A 22,281-nucleotide genomic window follows, 5' to 3' on the forward strand; every position below is an offset into this window, starting at 1 on the left:
GGGTAGCAATGTTTGTGAAGTAATGCACCTTCTATCTGGCGAATATCTGGTAATATATCTATTAATTACAATCAAAATATATTTTTAAAAGCTAGAATGTTACATGTGTTTCCTATTTGATAATCTTTACTACATTTCATTGAATAACTATTAAATACTTTATAGTCTTTTTTAAAAAAGATAATAGCCATAGCAAAACTGGGATAAGGGCAGGGCTCAAAAAGTAGAGACTGCCTTGAATGACCCAAGCCTTGATATCAAACTCCATTACGGAAAACAACAATAACAGCTCCCCTTTCCCTGACACACTCACAAAACTGTGATACATGTTACTGAAAGAAATAACCTTGAAAACATTAGACTAACTGAAATTATACATGAATGAGAATAAATGCCTTACAAAGGTGTGTGATTGAGGGAGTTTGTTGTCTCTTGCCCTACCATCTTCAAACAGGTGAAACAAATGCTGGATGGTTCAGAAGTTATGAAATATCAAGATTAGATAAACCCATCTAATGTGAAACTGGTTATCAGGGACCCAGAAAGAAATGAGTAGGAAATTATTGCTTAATGTTATATAGTCTTCTACATAAATAATTGTAATTGTTGCTCAATACTGTGACTACTGATAGTGCCACTAAACTGTGTATTTAAATGATTGAAATTGCAAATTATATGTATAGAAGTTTCCATGATAAAAATATCACTAAACAGAATGTGAAGGATTAAATAATTTTTCAATTTGGAGATAAAGGAGTACTCAGGCAGAAAACAAGGGAATCATTTGATATGCAGACTTCTTTGCAAGCTCTCTGGTGTTTTCAGACTCATTCCTTTACTTGGAGGCTACCAGTCAAGACATAAAATGTATCCACTGCCTACGAGATGTCATGGGAAAGGCAGGCCCTAGTGTCTCTAATGAGACATGGATGGCAAGAGTAAGTGTTCTGGGATTATGCCAAAAACAAATAAGTTGAAACAGCGGCAGGTATTAAAAAGCATAAGAAGCAGAGTGTTCCAGAGGCTTTATATGGTACAAGAAAAATTAGAGGAAAAGTTGTCAATTTCAACAAGTTGAATTTAAAATAAGATAAGGAAATTAAAGTGTTTCACATAGAAGATGAAGAATACAAAAAAGGTCACTAATTAAAAGGTAATTATAATTACTTGTAAAAAATTATTTTAGGAAAGATAATCATATGAAAGTAAACCTGTTTTACATCTGAACAGGGAATTGAAGCTGTACCATTTGTGGAAAGAGAATTAAATCAGCCATGCTGGGGAGGTGCATGCAATGGAACCTTAGGCCACACCCTCAAAGCAGCTACTAATGGGCTGCAGAAAATTAAAAAGAAAATAACAATGAGAATTAAGGGGCTACTTAGAATTGTGAAACAAATATTATAAATATTGTGGATATCAAATATGATGTATTATATTATCAAATAGTATAAAATATCAAGTACTATTAAAATAATACTAAGTACAATAAGTATTGAATATTAAATGTTTATAATAATAATATTACATATTTTAAACAGTATAAAATTTACTGTGCACCTGGGAGAACAGGTGGACAAAGAGAGAGGGGGGCAGGAAGGGAGAGAGGGAGGGAGAGAGAGAGGAAGGAAGAAGAAAGGAAAGAAGGGAGGGAGGGAGGGGGAAAGGAGGGAGGGAGGGGGAAAGAAAGGAAGGGAGGGAAGGATGGAAAGAAAGGAAGGAAGGAAAGGAGGGAGATAGAGAGGAAGGGAGGAAAATGTTGGCCTAGGACTGTAAACCACAGGAATGGCTAAATTGGAAGAGGATCACATGCACGTACAGAATTAGTGTCCTGAAACTTCAGCACACATATTAACACACTTTTCCTAACTACACCAAATGTAACCTGGATCTATTTGGGCTTTAAGCTATTAAGCAAGCTAAATCTTAGGTAGGATCTACCAGTAAGCCCATATCCTCCTTTATGTTCCTGATCCTTTTGTATTGGGAAATCAATACATACATGGACTGCATATTTGGCATAGAAAATTTTAAAAATTGAAGTCCATTGGAATATCACATAGTCTCATTTTGCTCTGCATGAAATCTTCAGGAAGAAAAAAAACATAATGTTTTAGTGCTAGATTTGTGAAGATTGTTTTACTTTGTACTTTTCATCATTTTGAGAGGACAATAAGTACATATACTACTGGGAATAGAATAATTATGGTTTTCTAAAACTCATAAAAACAACCCATTCTTCTGGGTGCCGGTGGCCCATACCTGTAAAACTAACTACTCAGGAGGGCCACATTTTAAAGCCAATCCAGGCAGGAAAGTCTCAAGTGATAGACTGCTAGCCTTGATCAAAAAAAGATCAGGATAGTGCTTGGGTCTTGAGTTCAAGCCCCAAGACTGGCATGCCCACTGGAGCACACACGCAGTTGCAGGCACAGACACAGACACACACACACACACACACACGCACACAAACACACCATGCTCTCTTTCCTCATTTATTTTTTGCCTTTTCATTTTATTTTTGAGGCAGAGTCACACTGAATATACAGACTGGTCTTCATCGAATATAGAGACTGATCTTGAACTCATGATTCTTCTTCACCAGAAATGCTTACCAGGTATACAATGACAGTGGCTTAATCTTGGATTTTTTTTAAAGGATATTTTATTTATTGAAATGGACATATATTTGTGTAGATTTGTGGAGTATAATATTTGATACATGTATATAATGTGTAATGTTTGGATCAGGATATCTATCGTTTCCATCTCCTTGAAATCTTTTAAAGTTATTTTGAATCATAAATGGCAGACTGTAACTACCACACTATGCTATATGATACCAGACCTGATTCCTCTTGTCCAATTGTATTTTCATATCTGTTGTCTAACTTTTCCTTCCTCCTCCAGTCCCTTTTTGTCTCTAGTCAACACTATTCCACTTTCTTTTTCTTATAAGATCTATGTTTTCAGATTTCACAAATGTAGGACATTGTGTAGCATGACATTAAGTTTACTGCCTGTTCTCCAGTTTCATATATAGTGCCTTAAGTAAGGATTTCATTCTTTTTTTTTTTTTGCCAGTCATGGGGCTTGAACTCAGGGCCTGAGCGCTATCCTTGGACTTTTATATTTCTACCTGAAAACTATGTGAAATAAATTCCACTTCTTCCTAACTGACTCAGCTATTGCAATTCTGTTAGACAACACATTCTAGGTTAATTCAGATCATTTAGCTCATTCCTCACCTGTTCTTCATGCTACCTTTCTTGGATGTATATTTCTGAAGTTTGAATTTCAATCCATTATATTTCAAGCTGAGCCTCAAGCCACAAGCAATTGTTAGTGAGTGCAATGGCATGATTCTTTATGGATTCGTGAAGGGCCTTCAAGGAGGCAAAGTTTCGTCATCACGGCTCTAATGCTGGAGTAGAGATGGTACACAAATTTTGGCCATCCCAATTCCCATGTTTTGAAATATAAGCAGAGTGTGAATACGTTCCCACACTCATTGCTCAAAACATTTAAAGAGGAAAATGAATTGCATTGCCTGTATGTTTTTTGGTGCAGAAGGAAGCAGGCAGCACTTGGAGTGATGTGAGAGCTTGGCTGTATCCCCAACAGAAGGGGGGCAGGTGTAGCCTTGACAAGCAACTCTGAAGATGCGTCCCATAAACTTGAAGTTCGTTTCGATGAGCAGCATATATGTTTGTTCCCATCTAATGCTTCCCAATGAATCAGGACCCAGACTCTCGACATACTTTACTTTACAGCCAATTTCCTTTCGATGAAGGTGAAATGGAATCTTTCTTTTCTTTAGAAGTTACTAACAAACGTAAGTGATTTAAAAGAATGATAATAGGAAATGAACAGAGAGGAAACCTTCTACCCCGCACTTCAATAGATCTAGACCTGGTATGATTTATTATGCAACAAAGTCTTCTTTGACAAGAACAAAGTCTTCCAACCCTGAATTAGAACTGTTACAGAAACTAAGTCTCTGCCTGTGTGTGTGTGTGTGTGTGTGTGTGTATATGACACACACACACACAGAGACACACAGATACACACACACACACACAGACACACAGATACACACACACACACACACACACACACACACACACACACACACGCATACGCGCCCTAGACCTGGAGCTTGAACTCAGGGTCTGAGCATTGTCCCTTGAGTTTCTTTGGTCATGCTAGCACCCTACCATTTAGGCCTAGCTTCATTTCTGGCTTTTAAAAATAATTATTTTTGTAGTTTATTGGCAATAAGGGTCTTGCTAGGCGCTGGAGGCACATGCCTGTAATACTAGCTTCCCAGAAGACTGACATCTGAGGATGGTGGTTGGAATGTCTGTGAAATTTTTTTTTTGGTGGGTCATAGAATTTGAACTTGGCCTGGGCATTGTCCATGAGCTCTTCAGCTCAAGGCTACGCCCTACCCTTGAGCCAAGCCTGTTTTCTAGAGGTTAACTGGAGATAAGTCTCATATTCCTTAGTGCCGGGGCTGGCTTTGAACCTTGATCCTCAGCTCTCAGCCTCCTGAGTAGCTAGGATTACAGGCATGAGCTACCACACTCAGCTCATCTGTGAAATTCTTATGTTCAAAAAATTATTTAGACAAAACAGCAACAGTGTTGTTGCTCAAGTGGTAGGGTACTAGCCTTGAGCACAATGGGGTTCCAGCCCCAAGTTCAAGCCCCAAGATTGAAACAACAACAAGTTTCATGAACTTACATGCTCAGGCTAGCTTTGAGCAGTGAAACTCAAATCTCAGCCTCCTGAGTAGCTAGGATTACAGGCATGAGTCTCTGTCACCTGGCTCCATCACTGTATTTATTCTACATCTCCCTGGCTACACTGCAGGTGTAGGGTCTAATTCCTATTGCCACTGAACACATTATGGAGTCTCCACAAACAGCTGTAACACAGCTGTTCTTTCTGTTTTGCTCAAGTCAGTGTGTGGTATTAAAACGCACAACTAAGCTTGGCATTAGACAAAGTTGAAATGCCATCTGGGATCATCCTGATTCTTTTCACCAACTATTTGAGAAGTATCCCTGAACCACGAACCTTCTGCTATTTGAAGAAACTGCAGTTTTGACTGTCTAGGCACAGTGGGGTTGGCCATCACAGAATCTTAGGGCAGGCAGAAACTTGCGAGCTCTTCTTCCTCTAGCCACTAGCTGCTTCATTCAGAGCAGAGAAACCATCTGCCAATTGGTCCAGAAGGTCCAGTTAGGGACCTTTTCCAACCGGCTTCATGCCAAAGCTAAGAAGATTCAATGAGATACACATCCCATGGAGCTACTCTTGTAATTTACCCTTTAAATACTCCCCAATGCTTTTTGGATAAAAATCCAATCTTTGTAATATACAAATTTCACTATCTAAATCTGCATTTCAGTTTTATGTGTGTTTCTCTGCCTCTAGACTTGAGTTCCATGAAATCAAGAATTACACCTTACTCATAATTAGTTGCCCACTGACCCCTGACACAACGTGGGATATAGAGTAACCGCATGGTATTATATAACAAATGGGGGAATATTTAACTCCCTTTAAAGAATCTTCAGCTCAGAATAGTATGACTTGCAAAGAACTCACAAGAAGTGCAAGTCTGGGGCACATCTCCCTGCTTCCAAGATACCATACTATTCTCAAATGCGGATACCCTTCACCTGGTTTCCCACTGTGAAAGTCTTCATGTGCTGCTTTGTATTTAAAGGGAGGCAGAAGTAAAACATGTATGCCATGTATGCAAAATTCTTGTGCCCCAATTTATCATTTCTGCCTATTCCTATGATTAATGGGTCTATTTGCCAATTTTTTCAAATCTGTTTCTATTATATATAATTACAGCATGACTCTGACTACCCAATGTGCAACCAAGATTTACTGGGCTTTGACATGTATGAGAAACAAGATGGATAAGTTATGTTCTTGTCCTGAAGAAGGTAGATTATGCAGAAAAACAAGTAAAAGGACAAATAACTGCAATATTGTGCCTAGAGCTGTGAACAAGGCACGAAGAATGCTAGCATTTGCCAAAGTATAGTTATAATTATAATAATTGTAAGATAATGATAAGTGTATAAGTATAATGCACCAATAGCATAAAGACTTTTACATCAATAACCGATTATACATATGATGGTGGTCCATAATATTTTAGGGCCCACTATGTCCTAGCCATTCCCATAGCAATGAATTAGCTTAATTACATATTTCTCCTAATGTATCTCACAGTTAAGTGAGACATAATTATACTTTTCTTCCACTGGTCCTTCATTTTATTTCCTCCCCACTTCCTGCCACCATATTTAACACATAGTAAGTGTCAAAATGTGGTTAATTGACCTATTCATGAGTAATCTAAGAGAATATTTAGTCTACTCTGCATGGAGGTTGTATCTGGAAAAGCTTTTTACAGGGACATAGTTGAAGCAAATCTTGGCTTAGGGTTAGTTCTTCATCTGGTAAATGAAAGAGTATTTCATGCTGAAGGAAAAGCAGATGAGTGTGAAGCAGAAAGCTGTGTTCCTAGGGCTTGTAGAACCTGGGCTCAGGGGGCTGTGGTAGGTGAGGCAGGTGTCTGAGCTTGATCCTCTGGGCAATGGAAGGTCATTCCAGTTGCTAATGGAAGCATGCATGGAGCACAAGCAGCTCTGTAAGTAGAAATGCAATAATACTTGCCATTAGGCCAGTGGAGATGTCCAATATGTGCAATTAATTTCCAGAATATGCTTTCTTATAAAAAATAATTGTTCAACTCGGCATTTCAGGTGGTGATATTCTCAGAAATTCTACAGATAAACTCCTAAGCTGCAAAGGGACAACATGATAAAAATGTTTCATTTTTATCCTGAGCTATAACAACTAGCAAGGTTAATTTTTTCTCCCTTAGGTAAAAATAGTAATGTGTCTGAAATAATTCAAAACAAGTATTGTACCTCAGAAATTAGGAGGAGTCAATGATATTTGCAGAATGACATTTTTCCCCAAATACTTAGTTAACTAAGTCTCTTGATGATGCTTTCCTCCCCACTGTGGAGAAGGTAATTCTGCTAAGAGAGTGTTCTGGGCATAGCATTTACTGCAAATAATTAAACATCACTTCTTTTGTCTTGGTAGATTGTTTTAAAAAGGCAGGAAAACAAGATGAGGGGCCACTGCAAATAATTAAACATCACTTCTTTTGTCTTGGTAGATTGTTTTAAAAAGGCAGGAAAACAAGATGAGGGGCCGGGGTGGGGGAGGGAAATGGGGACCAAGACATGAGAAAGGGTATCAATGTATGTGAAGTAATGCTCCTTCTAGCTGGTGAATATAATGTAACTCTTCTATTAATTACAATAAAAATATATGAAAAAAGAAAAATCTACTGATTTGCACATTGTTTCAATTACATTAGTACCATGGCATCTTTTGAGTACCCTTTGCAATGTTAGTCCTTGGTGGAAGATTCTTTTTACCTATCCAAGGGCATGTTCTTATATCCATTTTAGAATAATAAGATGTTTAAATATTTATTTCTTTCCAATAACTCGATAGGTACAGACTCTTCATTTTAATAAATTCTGTCCAAATAATAGTGAGTCTCTGCTTAGAAGATATTGGCACTAAATTTTCCTGATGGTAATGATCTTCATGTCAAATTCACACTTTATCCTGAGCTCTGCCACTACTCTGTGACCTTGGACAAATCATATGGCTACTGGTGAATTCCCTTTGATGATTTTTAAGTTTCTCATGCAGCTCAAAAATTCTGAGTATGTTATAAGAAGTTTGATTAGTGCAAGAAGGTATAAATGAATTAATTATAGAACTACAAATTGTGGCAGAAAAAAATTGATATTTATGATATGCACCTATTCCTTTTAAATCACCCCCAATGGTGAGAAATTCTTGAGGAAGACCCATTTTAGAAGACATTTATAATCCTTATGTAGATAATGCTCATTCATCTGACAAATATTCATTGAAGATTTGAGTAGTATGTTTAAATCTAGGAATATCATGAAAGAGAGAAAAGAACAAAAAGCAACAACTTCCCAGACTGCAAAAGCTGGCTACCAGGTAATGCAGACACTTTTAGACAAGAAATAACAATAAGCCAGAATAACTATTATCAAAACATACAACTCAGATCTAACTGGGGCTACATGTCAGGGAAGGCTTCCCTGTGGATGGGCTGTCTAAGCATAGTATGATTTGGGGGAAACCAGATTGAATAGAATATACAAGAAAATATTTATTTGTTCCATGCCCAGACTACACATTTGACTAAAAGAACTCACGAAAAAGGATGTGATCACAATGATGTGATCACAAATTCACTGACAATCCAGTTCCAGGCTCCAGGTAACAACAGGTGACATAACCATTCATTGTCTTCCTACACAACTTCTCAAAGAGTAGATAATGGGTATACATGCCAAATGGTGTTGCTTTTCAACTTTTTGAAAACCTTTCTCATCTTTGAACTCCCTGTACACCAATATTTACAGAACAGGAATTATACTGTTCTACCTGACACTTAGTGTTATGAAAATTCACCTCTATAAACAAGTTTCCAAGGCAGACCTGATTGCAAGCATTCTACCCATTGAGCAACACAATTACATTCACATTCATTATAGTACAAATATAAGATTTAACTTGGCTTTGAAAGTTACCATACATACACAGATGTTTAAGCCAGGTTGTTGGCCTTCAAGAGTCCAGGAGAATCCTATTTCTCACCAAAGGATAGTCATACAGAAACATGTTTTGAACATAAAGTCAATTCTCTATGGTTGCTTTGATAATGATGTCATTTGCTAATTATTTCCTGGATGGTATATACATGAACTCAAGTACAGGGGTAATAAAGAAGGAAACATCAGTTTGAACACTTCACAAACTTCTAAGGTAATAATAGTCTTTCACTTGTTTTATAGTTGAGAGAAAGATCATAGAAAATGCCTCTTTTAATATCACTGCCTTGATTTATTTTTTCCTGCTTTCATAATAAAGCACTTGCTTTATTATTAAGCTTTCCTTGCTTTGTCTTTATATCCAATTTGATCAAAGGTTCTTTGAGGGTAGAGATTGTGCTCTTCCTTCAGAATATCCAATTTTGAAACTATTAGACCTTCAATGAGTTATTTACTAAGGGCTATAACTGGTTCAAAAATGCCTAAATGAATCAGCCACAGAACGCATTGTGATGACTAAAAAATTTCTAATGACAGTTCTAAACTAATGTGCACAAAAATTCAAAGTGAAATTTGTGGAATATAGACTCCTATATCTCATTGCCAAAGATTATTCTGTTTTAAATCATTCTTACCATTCTTCCCAATTGTTATTATTCTTCCCTTGCAAAGCAAAATTTAGTAAATAAAAAGCATACTAGAGCCTTGGTATTGAATTAATACTTCTCAAAGCAAAAAAACTTCACCTAAAATAAAGCATTTCTGTGCTTCTCTCCATCCTTACATTCTTCCAGTAAATACTTACTGTCCACCAGTACCATGTACTAGGTACTGGAGTTAAACTGCTCAACAAGACATACAAAGGCTTTTGCTGATGGAGCACTTGGATTTTATTTGGGGTAGTGCAGACAATAGGCAAATAACTTTAGGATATTTGATATTTGAGATATTGTTATCTGAAATAAAACTGGCTTATATGAACAGGCTAATATTCAAGAAGGATTAAATAATGTGGTACATAAGAAGGGACATGAGATCTGAGAACTAAATGACCAGAAAGTCCCAAGCATGTAAAATACTTTGGGGAAGGGGAACAGCAAGTATGAAGGCCTTAAGAAAAAAAGTCAGGAAGAAGATAACATTGTGGGACTTCTGATGTAGCCTGGTCAAAGTCACCCACTGAAATATTAGGGTGAGAGAATATTGGGATAACTAACTCTCAAGGAAATCTGACATAGCTGACATAGCATTAAGGAAAAGTTTTTTTTGGTGTGTGTGTGTGTGTGTGTGTGTGTGTGTGTGTGTGTGTGTGTGTGTTTAAATGTACAAACACTTCTGTTAAAAATAATCATAATAGCCAGGCATAGTGGCTCATGCCTGTAATCCTAGCTACTCAGGAACCTGATATCTGAGGATCAAGGTTCAAAGCCAGCCCCTGTACAAAAGGACCTGAGAATCTTATCTCTAATTAACCCCTAGAAAATAGGAAGTAGGGCTTGGTTCAAGGGTAGGTTAGTAGCCTTGAGCTGAAGAACTCAGGGACAGCACCCAGGCCAAGTTCAAGGCCCATAACCTACAAAATGAATGAATGAATGAATGAATAAATAAATAAATAAATAACCATAATGGGGCCTGGAGCATGACCTAGTCGTAGAGTTACTTAGCATGCACAAAGACCCAGGCTCGATTCCTTGGTAGCACATACACAGAAAAAAACAAAACTGGTGTTTTGGCTCAAGTGGTAGAGCCTTGAGAAAGTCCAAGGACAGTACCCAGGCCCTAAATTCAAGCCCCAGGACTGGCAAAAACAATAATAATAGTAACCATAATATGGCAACTTCTTATTCATAAAAACTAGTTCATTCCATGATTCCTTTTGTTTGAAGCTTGGTGGTAATAGGATTCCCTTGTCATTGGCAGATTACATTTTGTAAGACCTGAGCATTGGAAATAATCTCATTTTGAATTTCCTTGAGGTCCAAGTGACTTACCATTTATTGAATTACTGAAGTGTCATTAGACAGGACCTAATAAATTATGTTAACTTGACTTTCAGAATTCATATACTTTTCTAAAGGTGAAATATATTTTCTTCCATTTCTAAATCAGTTCTATGACATATGCTTTCATGCTGGCTTAGGATTCTTTTTCAGTCTTACCACTCTAACTGGACAATTAATAGAAATAGTTCTATCACAGCTAACCACTTTTTTATTTGTGTGAATAAATGTGTGTCCAAGGAAGGAAAGAACCATAGCTCTGAAGATGTTATTGGTATGTAGGAAACTCATCCCGGGGCAGTGTGGTGGGGTGAGGGAGAGACTGTTTCTGAAGTGAAGAGATACCGTCTCAGCTCCAGACCACATTGATCAGTGGCTGCCCTTTTATAAGCCAGGTCAAGGAAGGGCAGCCAAAGTGAATATGGGCCTTCTATAATAAGGTCCTGTCCACTGGCAATGGAAATGTGCTCATAGTTTCATTACACAGGGCTACCAGCTGGCCAAGGGCTTTATCTGTCCAGACAAGATCCAGACTGGAAGCTAACCTGCATTTTTCATCTCTTTTTACTTAAGACTTAACTATTCCTTAAATATCCCTTTTTTTCTTTTGAGGGTTGCTTTGTTGTGTGTGTGTGTGGGGGGGCGTTTGATTATGTGTAATGCTACAATTCTAATACCAACGTTTCTCAGCACCATGGAAATTGGGTTCTTCCCTTGTGTCTGGTCAATCAGGTTAGAACCAATGGCTTACAAAAATGGAAACAGCAGGATAATCAATCACAGACCACAGACCACTGTAGCTGCAGTAGCTACAACAAGATGGAAATATGCTATTGAAATGTTTGTGGAACAAAGGTCTGAGAAAAGGGATTGGGAAAGCAAAGAAGGCTCTAGCAGAACAGGGAGACCTTCATCATAAGAAACTCTGAGGAGTTTAGTCATGCTGGAAATACCACTGCAGCCCACATTTTTGTAAATGAATAAAATAAAATAAAGGAAAGTAAAATATAGGACCAAGGAAAGTGATATTTTAAGCTTCAACACATACTGCTCATCACTGACTTGACTTGCAGCCTTTCAACAAAAGCACACAATGATTTAATCTCACCGCCAGTGTAGTCTGCAGCCATATGAGACAAGACTATCACTGCAGACAGGCTGTAATTTGTGAAATTCAGGTGTCGAGGATTAGGACCACCTGTTGAATTTAATCTTGGAGTTATAATGTTAATACCACCGTGTAACTGAACATAAACACTACATATTTATCAGTCTTTGAGACCTCCAGCTATGGAGATGTGAACATTTTCCTAAATGGTGTCTGCAACTCTCTCCAGACTCTGTAAATCAACGGCAAATAAAAAGTCTGTTGGAATTCTCATTCAATATGCAGCAGCATATGGCTTCGTGGTCATCATATTCAGCATATCCTATCATTTTTTCTGAGGCCTGATGTGAGGAGAGTGGGGGTAAAACATCCATCTGGGTGTTCCCTGGCACGATAAGAATAGGAAAGCCTCTTTTTCTTATCCTCTCCTGCGTTAATTGGGGGAAGATATTCCTTGTAATATGCTAACAAATGATTTCCACTCCTGACTTGGCAAGAATATGAGAAAATCTCAAACAAAACCCAATTAAACATCAATTTCTAGAAAAGGACATAAACATCTCACAATTTCACACATGCACCTTCATCTGGCCATCAGAGAAGAGCTCTGACTCCTTTTCAGCCATCTAAATAGAAGCAGTAAAAGGGATCAGTGGCTGCATTTCGTGTAGAAATTTACATTTAGTTTTGTAGGACAGATGGGTCACTGCCTAAAGAGAAGGTACAGATTTTATTATTTCCATTTGTTCCTTTGATTGCAGTGGGGTAAACATTGAAAACTTGGAAAAGGAATTTTGTGAGATACAAGTTTTGCTTTCTTTTCCCTTCCCTCCTTCCCTCTCTCCCGCCCTCTCCTCCTTTCTCCTTCCCCTAACCTTTTAGATTTTTGAGACAAGATTTCACCATATAGCCACAGGATGGCCTTGAACTTGATTTTTTCCTGCCTCTGTCTGGGATTTCAGGTGTTTACACCAACTCACCTTGAGAGATATTGGTTTTCTACAAAATAATTTTATTGATTTAGTGGAAACAAAGAAGATCTTCCTCTGCCAAGAATTCCAAGGACTTTTATGTGGTATTTATCATTCATGTAGTACTTCACTTTATAAAGCCACTTTATTATTGTTTATTTCAATAGTTCTTGTAGAGTTGAGCATTTTTTCCAACAAAGAGCTGTTCTTCACTCTAGTTATATAAGGTTCTGATTCATCAGAAACTGTATTTTAAAGACCAACAGGAGGGCATTATGGTTCTCTTAAAATTTCAGTATTCTTAGTTGGCATCTCTCTAGCAGTATCACACAGAAGGGAGATACTAAGAATAAATATCTTCCCCAACACAGATCAGAGTTTTCAGTAAATCAGTCTTTTGACATGTCTATAATCATGGCATCATGGGAGTTGGCCATTTTCACTGAACAATATCCATGAAAATTTACCAGTTCAATATATTCATTAGACATCAACTACCACAGAAATGCCACACAGAAACTCACACAGCCAGAAGCCCATGTCTAAACTTTCCAGTGACTTCAGCCTTTACCAGTTGCTTGCACATACAGATCCAAACTATGCAATCAATCCACAACTAAGAAAACTGAAGTCATTATTAATGAGTCAATCACCTTCAACTTTTGGATTTTAAATCTATCCTCCATCATTTCTTATATTTCCCCTCTTTTCTGCTCTTCTGAAAAGTTCCTAGTATAAGTGCCACCTTTTCAAAAAAAAGAAAAAAAAAACTACAACTTTTCTTGCTTCTTCCAGGGGATGTGACCTTTCTCCTTTGAACCTCCATACTGTTTGTAACTAGCACCCATATATCTGCCCAGACTTAGTTCATGACATATTTTGTCTTCTACAGACATCTAAAGATCCCTAAAGGCTAGCTCCTGCTTCAATGTATTTTGTGCCCTCCAGTCCTCAGCTCTGTACATGGCACAGGTGAAGGGTGATCTTCTGATTGTCACTTAAAAAGAAGTTTGGCCTTTTCATACATAATAAGAGCAATCTTTTCACATAGGAAGGTGCATCTGCAAAATATTACTTTTGTTTATATCATAAAATATAATATTTTTAAAAACCCACTGGGCCAAGAGTTTGGTCAAATGGTAGAGTGCTTGCCTAGCATGCACAAAGACCAGGGTTTGATTCCTAGGTATCACATATATAGAAAAGGCCAGAAGTGGTGTTGTGGATCAGGTTGTAGAGCTCTAGCCTTGAGAAAGCCCAAGGACAGTGTTCAGGCCCTGAGTCTCAGGGCCAGTCAAAAACTATAATAAAATCACTCATGGGATTTCAAGAAATCCTAGCTTTATAGGGAAGATAAAAATCAGATGTATGTTTTAATAAAAACACATTTGCAGGTTTAGATAGTGAGATATGTACTAAAACTCAAAGTATCCTCCGAATAAGGAAAGTTGATTAGAATTATCCCAGAGGCTTCCTCCACGGAAACCAGAGATTTATTATTCCTGGGAAAGGCGGCTCATTTTTTTTTCTAAAAAAGAAAAAAATCAGCTTATTAATTATTAGCCAAGTCATGCCGTAGCTTCCCGGAAGGCAGAGGAAAACAAGCTTTCAAGCCAATGGGAGCTGAGTTTGTGCTTCCAGCCTTCAGACACTGCCTTGGCTCCTCAGCTCCTCAGAGCTGAAGTCATCCAGCAGCCCAGGGCACTAAGGAGAGATCAGAGAGGAGGAACCTGGGGCCAGAGCAGTGGCTAGGTGCTGCTGGATGGGAGAAGTGGTTCCTGACTATGAGTTTCCTTCTACCTGGACAGATCCTGCCAAATTCAAGGCTTCGGACAGAGGACCTCCCAAGCAGCCTGAAATTCTGGGGCTTGGAAGCTTATTGCTTCCTGTTGAAACAATTGAGGGTTGGGGTCTACCACTCACCTTCTCCCTGTCCCCTACAACCAGAATCGAAAGGCATGCACACCAAAAACTTTGCATGCCTTTCCGAATAGAAATTTACCCGAAGCAGGAGGGCAGTCGCGCCACCCACCCCAGCTGGTCCACTCCCTCCCTGCCAGCCTCTCAGGGAAAAGAACCTACTCATGGCGCCTCCCAGCCCCGGGAAAGGGTGGGGGGGGGGGAGAAGGAGGTTCAGGTATGTGCGGGATGCCCCAGGCTGCGTGGCGCACGGGCTGGCACGCAAGCCTTCACCTGGTGGTCCGCCACGCCGAGGTATCCGTCCAGAGGTCGCGGTCCCTGGGGGGCTGCGGGGCGCGGCGCGAGGCTGCTGTCTGCCGCTGGCCGAGCGCTCCCGGTGGCCGGTGTCTGTGGTGGTGGTGGTGGCGGCGGCGGTGGCTGCTGTGGCTGCTGCGGGGGCCGCTCCTTCTGGCCGCCGAGGCTGCTGTACACGAGCAACAAGCTGGTGCCCATCGTGGTGAGCGCCAGGCACACTGCCAGACCATGGCGCTGCGGGCGGGCGGGCGGGAGAGAGCGGGAGACGGCGGCTGAGCCACGACCCCAAGGCGGACCCCCTGCCCCGCGCCGTCCGGGCCACAGCCTAGCGGCGCGCGGCGGTGTCCCCGCGCGGATGGCAGGGGATGGCGCCCCGCGCGTCGCCGCTCTCGGCAGTGGCTGCCGCCCAGACCTCTCGGTAGAGGGCAGGTGGTGGCGCGCGGCGCAGGGGTCCAGGAGGAAGAGCGCGTCCTCAGCCAGGGCAGGGGTCGGGGTGGGTGGGTGGTGGCATTCTGGGGAGGGGCCCTCTTCCCCACTCTGCTGGAACCTTTCCCCTTGGCACCCTCTTTTCCCCCCTCCCCGCCTCTCCAGGGTTCCACCCGGGAGATCTTTGCAAGTTTTTCCATCTGGCTTGGAAACCCAGAAAAGTCTGCGGAGGTGCCCCCCCCCCCAGCCCCTCGTAGTTCTCGCCAGGCTGTTGCTTTGTGTGTGGGTGAGTGGGGGGCGGGCATCTTCCGTCCCCCCTACTCGGCTGCTTTGGCTCCCGGGCTCTCCGTCTGGTCTCTTTGGACCACTGGCTGGAGATCCAAGAGCCTTTAGGCATCCAAAGACCCACCCGGGATGGCGAGCCAGGCAGAGCCACGCAGGCGGGAGGGGCCCCGGAGCCAGTGGAAAGTTGTCCCTTCCTAACAGGCGACCCCAAAGCACAAGGTTAGGTCCCCCCCTCCCTAGAGGCCCCTTCAGGGAGATCACCCCGGGGACGCCGAGTCCTGGGGGGTCCTCGCCTCGGCCTCGGGGGAGTTGCAAGAACCGACTCACCATCAGGGTCTTCATCTTGGGCACCTCTTTTGTGCGCAGTCCTCAGGCACGCGCGTCCGAAGCCACTTTTCTTTGGAGGGTTTCCATCGTGCGTGCCCGGGCACCGGCGGCTGGGATTGGGGTTTTTTTGGTTTGGGGTTTTTTGGGGGTTTATTTTTTCCACCCAGGGGCTGGCCGCTGCTGAGCGGGCGCTGGAGCCCCGGGACCCGGGTAAGCGCCGCGGTGGAGGAGATTAGACACAGAATTAAAACTGAACCGGACCCTCGTAGTCTCTCAGTGATCTACACAACTGCCGCCTGCCGCCGCCTGCTGGGTCCTAAAAACCTCTGCATCCTCCCCCCCACCCCACCCCCCAGTTCCCCAACCCGCCCCCAGATAATCTCAGCAGAGTAACATTTCTGGGACCAAAGAGTGAACCGTGTCGGTGTGACCATTTCTTAGTTGCAGGGTTTATTTCTCGTTTCTTTGAAGGCATCAAACCCCCAAAGAGAAAGAGAACCCCAGTTTCTAAATGGGACAGCCATTGGAAAATTTGCAAAGTCCATTTTCTCTCTTCTGAGTTTTTGGTACCACCCCAAATGTCGGTAGCCCAAATGTATGTAGTCTTTGTATTTAGAGCCCTAGCCAAGGGAAATCTACCAGGAAATTATTTTCAAAAAAAAATTATATTAGTTGTTTTCCAGTTGTAAGCGATCACATTTCCCTTTTTCCTTTCCTTTTCTTTTTTTTTTCTCAAATGCAGTTATTTGTATACAGTCCTCGGCTCTATTTTATTCAAGTGGTTTCATTCATTATTTGCATCCAAGATTACAATAAATGTTTTCACTAGGCCTTTCATTTAAAGACTGGTAAAATTTTTTGAGACATTCAGCACATTTCCACTGAGCTTGTTGATTCCTCTTAATTTCAGGGAAGAATTTTTGGCCACTAGAGCTCAAACTGCTCATGGCTTATTCCATAAGCATTCTAATTTCACATTCACAACTTGGACTAAAATTAAAACTTTAATTATTGTTCAGTTTTGAGGAATTCACACCAATAGCTTATTTTTAAGGATACTGTCTTCCCTGCATCAAATTCCAAATGCCATTTGTTAAATGTCTAATTTAGCCAAAAACATATTTCTTGTGAAATTGCTCAGTGAAAATAGTTGTCTTAATGTGATACTGAACACCTCACCTGCAGCAAGGTAACATTAAAGATTACATTAAAATGGAAATGATCAACAGACCAACTGAACCATGGGTGCAATAAGAGCTTTCTCAAGGCCAAAAAAGGCATTGCAACCCTCTTTTAATCTCTACTCCTCTACTGCTGGACTGATGCTATAACCAGAACTATGTTTAACTTACGAAGCATCTTCCCATCCTTCCCATTAAGAAAGTTAAGTTATGGGTTCAACTATGAGTCCCAGTGCAATGCACTTGGAAAGCAAAGAAAAAAAAAAACAAACACATGTGCTTTTAGTCTTTGAAGGAAATACATAAAATTCAAAACACTGCTCAACATTGTCAGGATTGGAGCTATTTATTCAATTTGTGCTTTAGGAATGAATAGTAGCAGTTGTTAGGGCAGGGAAAGCAGCAGCCAGAGGAGAATCTTATCAGGCCTTGGCAATTCTTTATTGTATGGTTGCACTTGACACTCAAATTAATGAAACAAAGGACCAACTTGATGAATCCTTGCAAGCAGATTATCTGGGTTTCTCCAGGGCTCTTTTTTTTTTTTGGATGATACTAGAAGGAAGCTTCTGCATTTTTTTTAGTATTATTCTCCTGCCATCTAGCAAGTTGTCCAGTGACCGATAAAACACTTCTAATGTATTTCTCCATGCCAAACAGAGACATCATCTTTATGATTTAAGCTCGTAGCGGCCGTCTGGACATCTGTTACACAGTATGTCTGACCAAATTCATTAAGCTTCTGTTCCCCCACCTCCTCCTCCTGGGATAGCAGCTAGCTAAATGCAAAATCTACTTATGACATGACCAGGGTAAAATCTAAATGTTTAATTTTTGAGCTTTAGTTGAATGACTTCAAGATGTCTGTTTTTCAAATATTTGATCAAGCCATTTTAGGTACTCCTGAGCTCACTGGCCAAAAGGCAGGGTGTGAAATAAAACAAGTAACACAGTTCATTCAATTTGATGATTATTTTAATTATTAGCTTGTATGTGATGTTTCTGTATTAAGGTCTACAAAGATGAATTAAATAGAATGTCCTCTAAAGCTTCATCACCTAAAGTGTGTGTGTGTGTGTATTGTGTGTGTTGTGTGTGTGTGTGTAGTTTATTCATGCATAGACAGCAAAAGGCTGAATACTGTAGAATCAGCATATATTTTCAAAGTACCTACTATTAAAAATTTTAAATTGTTATTATAAAGGTAATGTACATAAGTCAAATGTACAGAGTACATTTCTTCGCTCACTCTCTCCCAGTTTTTCCCTCCTATTCCCACCCACAAGTTGTATAGTTCATTTTCAACATAATCTCTAACCAGTAAACACCTACTATTTTAAATATTTAGCCTGTTAAGCACCTTCTATGGGCCAGGCATTGGGATACTGGGTTAAATAGATCTGCTATTCCAAGAGAACTCACAGGCTGTTCTTAGATGTGTGGTGTGAAACTTTGTTACAAAGAAGCAGGAACAATCAACATACCTGGTTCATTTTTCAACTTTTGATTGCCTTTTTAGTTATGACCTGAGGAATTTGAGATTTCAAGGGCATCTATCTATATTTATGCAAGTTGATGCATAGCTTGAAAAGCTGGAAAGAGAAGAAAATAGGTAGCATTCACAAGCACTTGATTGACTGGGAGACATGCAGATAGGTAGACAAGTTACTGAGGCATTTGTAGTTTATCCAACTTGCACAGTTCAATACAAAGTCAGCTGAGGAATCACAATTTGCTTCTCAGAACCCATGTAGCTAAGATGGATTTCTCACCATTTAAAATTTTGCCACATTTCTGCCTCTAGTGCTATCACATCCAATCAAATAGATTCCTATTTTTTAAAAAAAAATGAGAACAAGGAATGGAATGGAAATGAAATTGAGTGTTCCACAATGTAAGTTATATGATAAAGTGAAGCTGAGAATTTGTGAAATAAAGAATGTCAGAGGTGATGAGGGACCAGATGGAATCTGGAGATCAAAGAATTTGCCAACCAATGCACATAGCCACGAGGACAGCACCAAGCCACCAAAGGAGAAAAAGGACAGATTATTAGAACCCCATGAGCCTTGCCCTGGTCCCCAATTGCCTTATAATTCAAAATTAAACATTTCCCACATGCCTAAGATGAATGAAAAGCAGGAAGAACACATTGTAAACTGAATTTGAGAATCCACTGCCTTTCAGCTAATGACGTAAAACAAAAATCTAGTACTTCGAGGTTTGACCAAAGCAACAAGGTTTTATTAAGACAGAAAGTCCTAGAACAGGTTCATTATTTGTCCATTTGTGCCTTGGTGTTTACTTAACTTCCTATATTTCAGAGACTAGACCTAGTGGGCTGGTTGGTTGGAATCAGGCTGCAGGGCCGAGATTCTGACCATGCCATTTAGTAGGTCTGTGACCTTGCATCTTACTTAGCTTCTCCTTTACTTTCCTCATTTGCAAAATAATTCCTGAAAGCATTGTTGTTAAAGGTTAAATGAGATGCTACTCGTGAAATGTCTACAGCAATATTAACCTTGATAGCTCTTAATTATCAGGATTAATATACTGGATTTGGAAGCAGAAATAGATTAAGAGTTGTGCTGAATTAGCTGTAGGACTTAAGACAAGGGAGTTATAAAATTTTTCAGAAGCTGGGCATTGATGGCTTATCCCTGTAATCCTAGCTACTTAGGTGGCTGAGATGAGAAGATCTCAGTTTGAAGGCAACCTGGGCAAAAACATATATGAGATTCTTATTTCTAATTAGGAAGAAAAAGCCAGAAGTGGAGATGTAGCTCAAGTGGTATTGTACCAACGTGGAGCAAATAATGTTAATGTTTCTATAAAATAAATATAATAAAGACTATTCTACAAATTATTAGAAGGCTTATTAAGAAATTGTTTATGTGACTGTGACACTTTGCAGATGCTAAGTAATAATACTATAATGTGAAAATGTTTGTTTCCCTTCTAAGTTTGTTATACAGGGAAATTTTTTTTTTTGCCGGTCCTTGAACTCTGGGCACTGTCCTTGAATACTTTTTCCTCAAGGCTAGTGCTCTGCCACTTGAGCCACAGTGTCACTTCTGTTTTTTTCTGAGTATGTGGTAATGAGGAATCGAACCTAGTTCTTCATGTATGCTAGGCAAGCACTCTACCACTAGGCTTCACTCCTGGCCATAAAAGGAATTTTATTCCCCTGGAGTTGGTACTGAAAAAAAGGTGTAGATCTTTAAGAGATGGGGCCTAAAAGGTCACACAGAGTAGGCCTTCAATAGAGATTATAGGACTGCAGTTATCCTGGCTTCCTGCCTTGCTGTGTGGTCCTTTCTCCTGATGCATTTGACCATCTGTTATTGTACATGCAGATGCCATGCACTTGATTTTCCAAAACTGTAGACTTAATAAACTCTTTTTTCTTGTTAGGTAAACAATTTCAAGCTTTTTGTTACAGTGATAAAGAGCCGACTAATACAAATAGTAAATCATGTATTCACTCATTCATATTCACAAATATGGGCATTATTCTAGGCCTTCTATACTTGCAAGGACTCTGCTTTATAAGAATGCAAGGGAAGGAAAAAACACTATAACAGAATGCTAGCTCCAGGAAAGAAATCAGGGAAGTAGTTAGAGATTGAGGTGAGCCTATTGTTTTAGCTATAATAGTGACATTAAGCCGAAATGTAAATGAAATGAGAGTGAACCATGAAAGCCCCAGGAAGAACAACATTCCTCAGAAAAGGAACACTAAAAAGATCCTGAGGTTAAAGGAAAGCACTTGTTGAAAGGACAGAAAAGAGGTTGGAGGGGATGCAGCCTGAGGGAAAGTGGAAAGGGTCAAGGGTCAAGGACTAGTACCATACTGGAAGTTTAGGACTCGGCAGCAGCAAAGACCTTGGATTGTTCATGTTTTGAAACATCACTTGGCTGCTATGTTAAGATAAGCTTCATGGGGAGTGAGAGCATGAAAGGAAGGCCAATTCAGTTGTTTGATATCTAAGTCAGAGGAGACTCATCTATTACTTTTAGAAATAAACAAATTGGAGATCTACTGATTGTTGGGCATCAAATGAAAGAAGAGGCAAGAAAAAACATGCAAGACTTTTGAACCAGGCAACTGGGAGGATGAAGTTGCATTTTGGAGCAGAAGGTGCTGTGGGAGAGGTACATGTGGAAAGCAGAAGTGGAACAGGAGGAATTCAGTTTCCTCCACAGCAGATGTCTCAGGCCCTTGCAGCTCAGACAGGATGACGGGTGGGATATAGGAAGTAAGCCTCATTACCATGACTGATGACTGACCAGATGGCCTGGGAATAAGCCCCGATGCTGAAGAGAAGTCACAGGCGTGAAGTTCGAGTGCTCCTAAGTTCAGATGCCAGGGAAAGGAGCAACCAAGTGTAGTAACTCACCCTAACTCTAAAACACCAACAAATGATCAAGTAATTGTGTTTTAGGCAGCGGATTGTTTTCATTTTGAGTGGATTTTTCATGCCAAGGCAGTTAGTCACTTATGTGTGCAAAACATTTTCTCAAATTCCATTATTGCACTGAGCATATTTAGTCATTTTTATTTTTGTGTTTATTGTTGATCCTCTCTTCCAAACTATAAATTTTTCAGAATTGGGACTATGTCCTAATGCTGTTTATATCAACTAAACTGGACATTAAACTGAGAACGGTAATTTGTATCACTAACATTTATGTAGCCTTTACTATGTGCCAGTATTATTCTAAGAGCTTTGTCTACATTAACACATTTGGCCTCCACAATAGCTCTAAGAGATAGGTGTTATTACTTTCTCTCTTTTATTAATGGATGAAGCAAAAGTAGAGAATAACTTTCCCCAACTCATCCAGATAGTAAGTGGTAGTGCTGGGCTTATTAACTATTGGTCAAAATATGAATATGTGGTACCAAGAATAAACAGAAGGTTAAAAAGGGTTCCTTCAGCCAAATTAATTTTCTGACCTCTACACTGGACAGGTTTGGAAGAATTAGGTCAAAATCTATTATTTAGATAATATAATGAAAGACAGTTTATTATTTGGGGATGTACTTGTTTGCAATTT

The 22,281-nt window shown here is 40.0% G+C and overlaps 1 protein-coding gene across 1 annotated transcript in view; it reads right to left on the reverse strand.

Moving 5' to 3' along the window:
- Nucleotides 1-16,308, reverse strand: part of St6galnac5 (ST6 N-acetylgalactosaminide alpha-2,6-sialyltransferase 5) — a 176,363-nt gene extending 160,055 nt beyond the window's left edge. Inside the window, exons 1-2 of the mRNA XM_090334591.1 lie at nucleotides 16,040-16,308; nucleotides 14,981-15,235 (exon numbers count right to left, since the gene is read on the reverse strand). Coding sequence (XP_090190717.1) covers nucleotides 14,981-15,235; nucleotides 16,040-16,054 — 270 coding nt within the window. The 5' untranslated portion in view covers nucleotides 16,055-16,308. The remainder of the gene's footprint in view (nucleotides 1-14,980; nucleotides 15,236-16,039) is intronic.
- Nucleotides 16,309-22,281: the final 5,973 nt, after the last annotated feature.

Source organism: Megascapheus bottae, chromosome 6 (assembly GCF_031878675.1).
Source record: "Megascapheus bottae isolate mThoBot1 chromosome 6, mThoBot2.hap1, whole genome shotgun sequence".
NCBI classification, from domain to species: domain Eukaryota; kingdom Metazoa; phylum Chordata; class Mammalia; order Rodentia; family Geomyidae; genus Megascapheus; species Megascapheus bottae.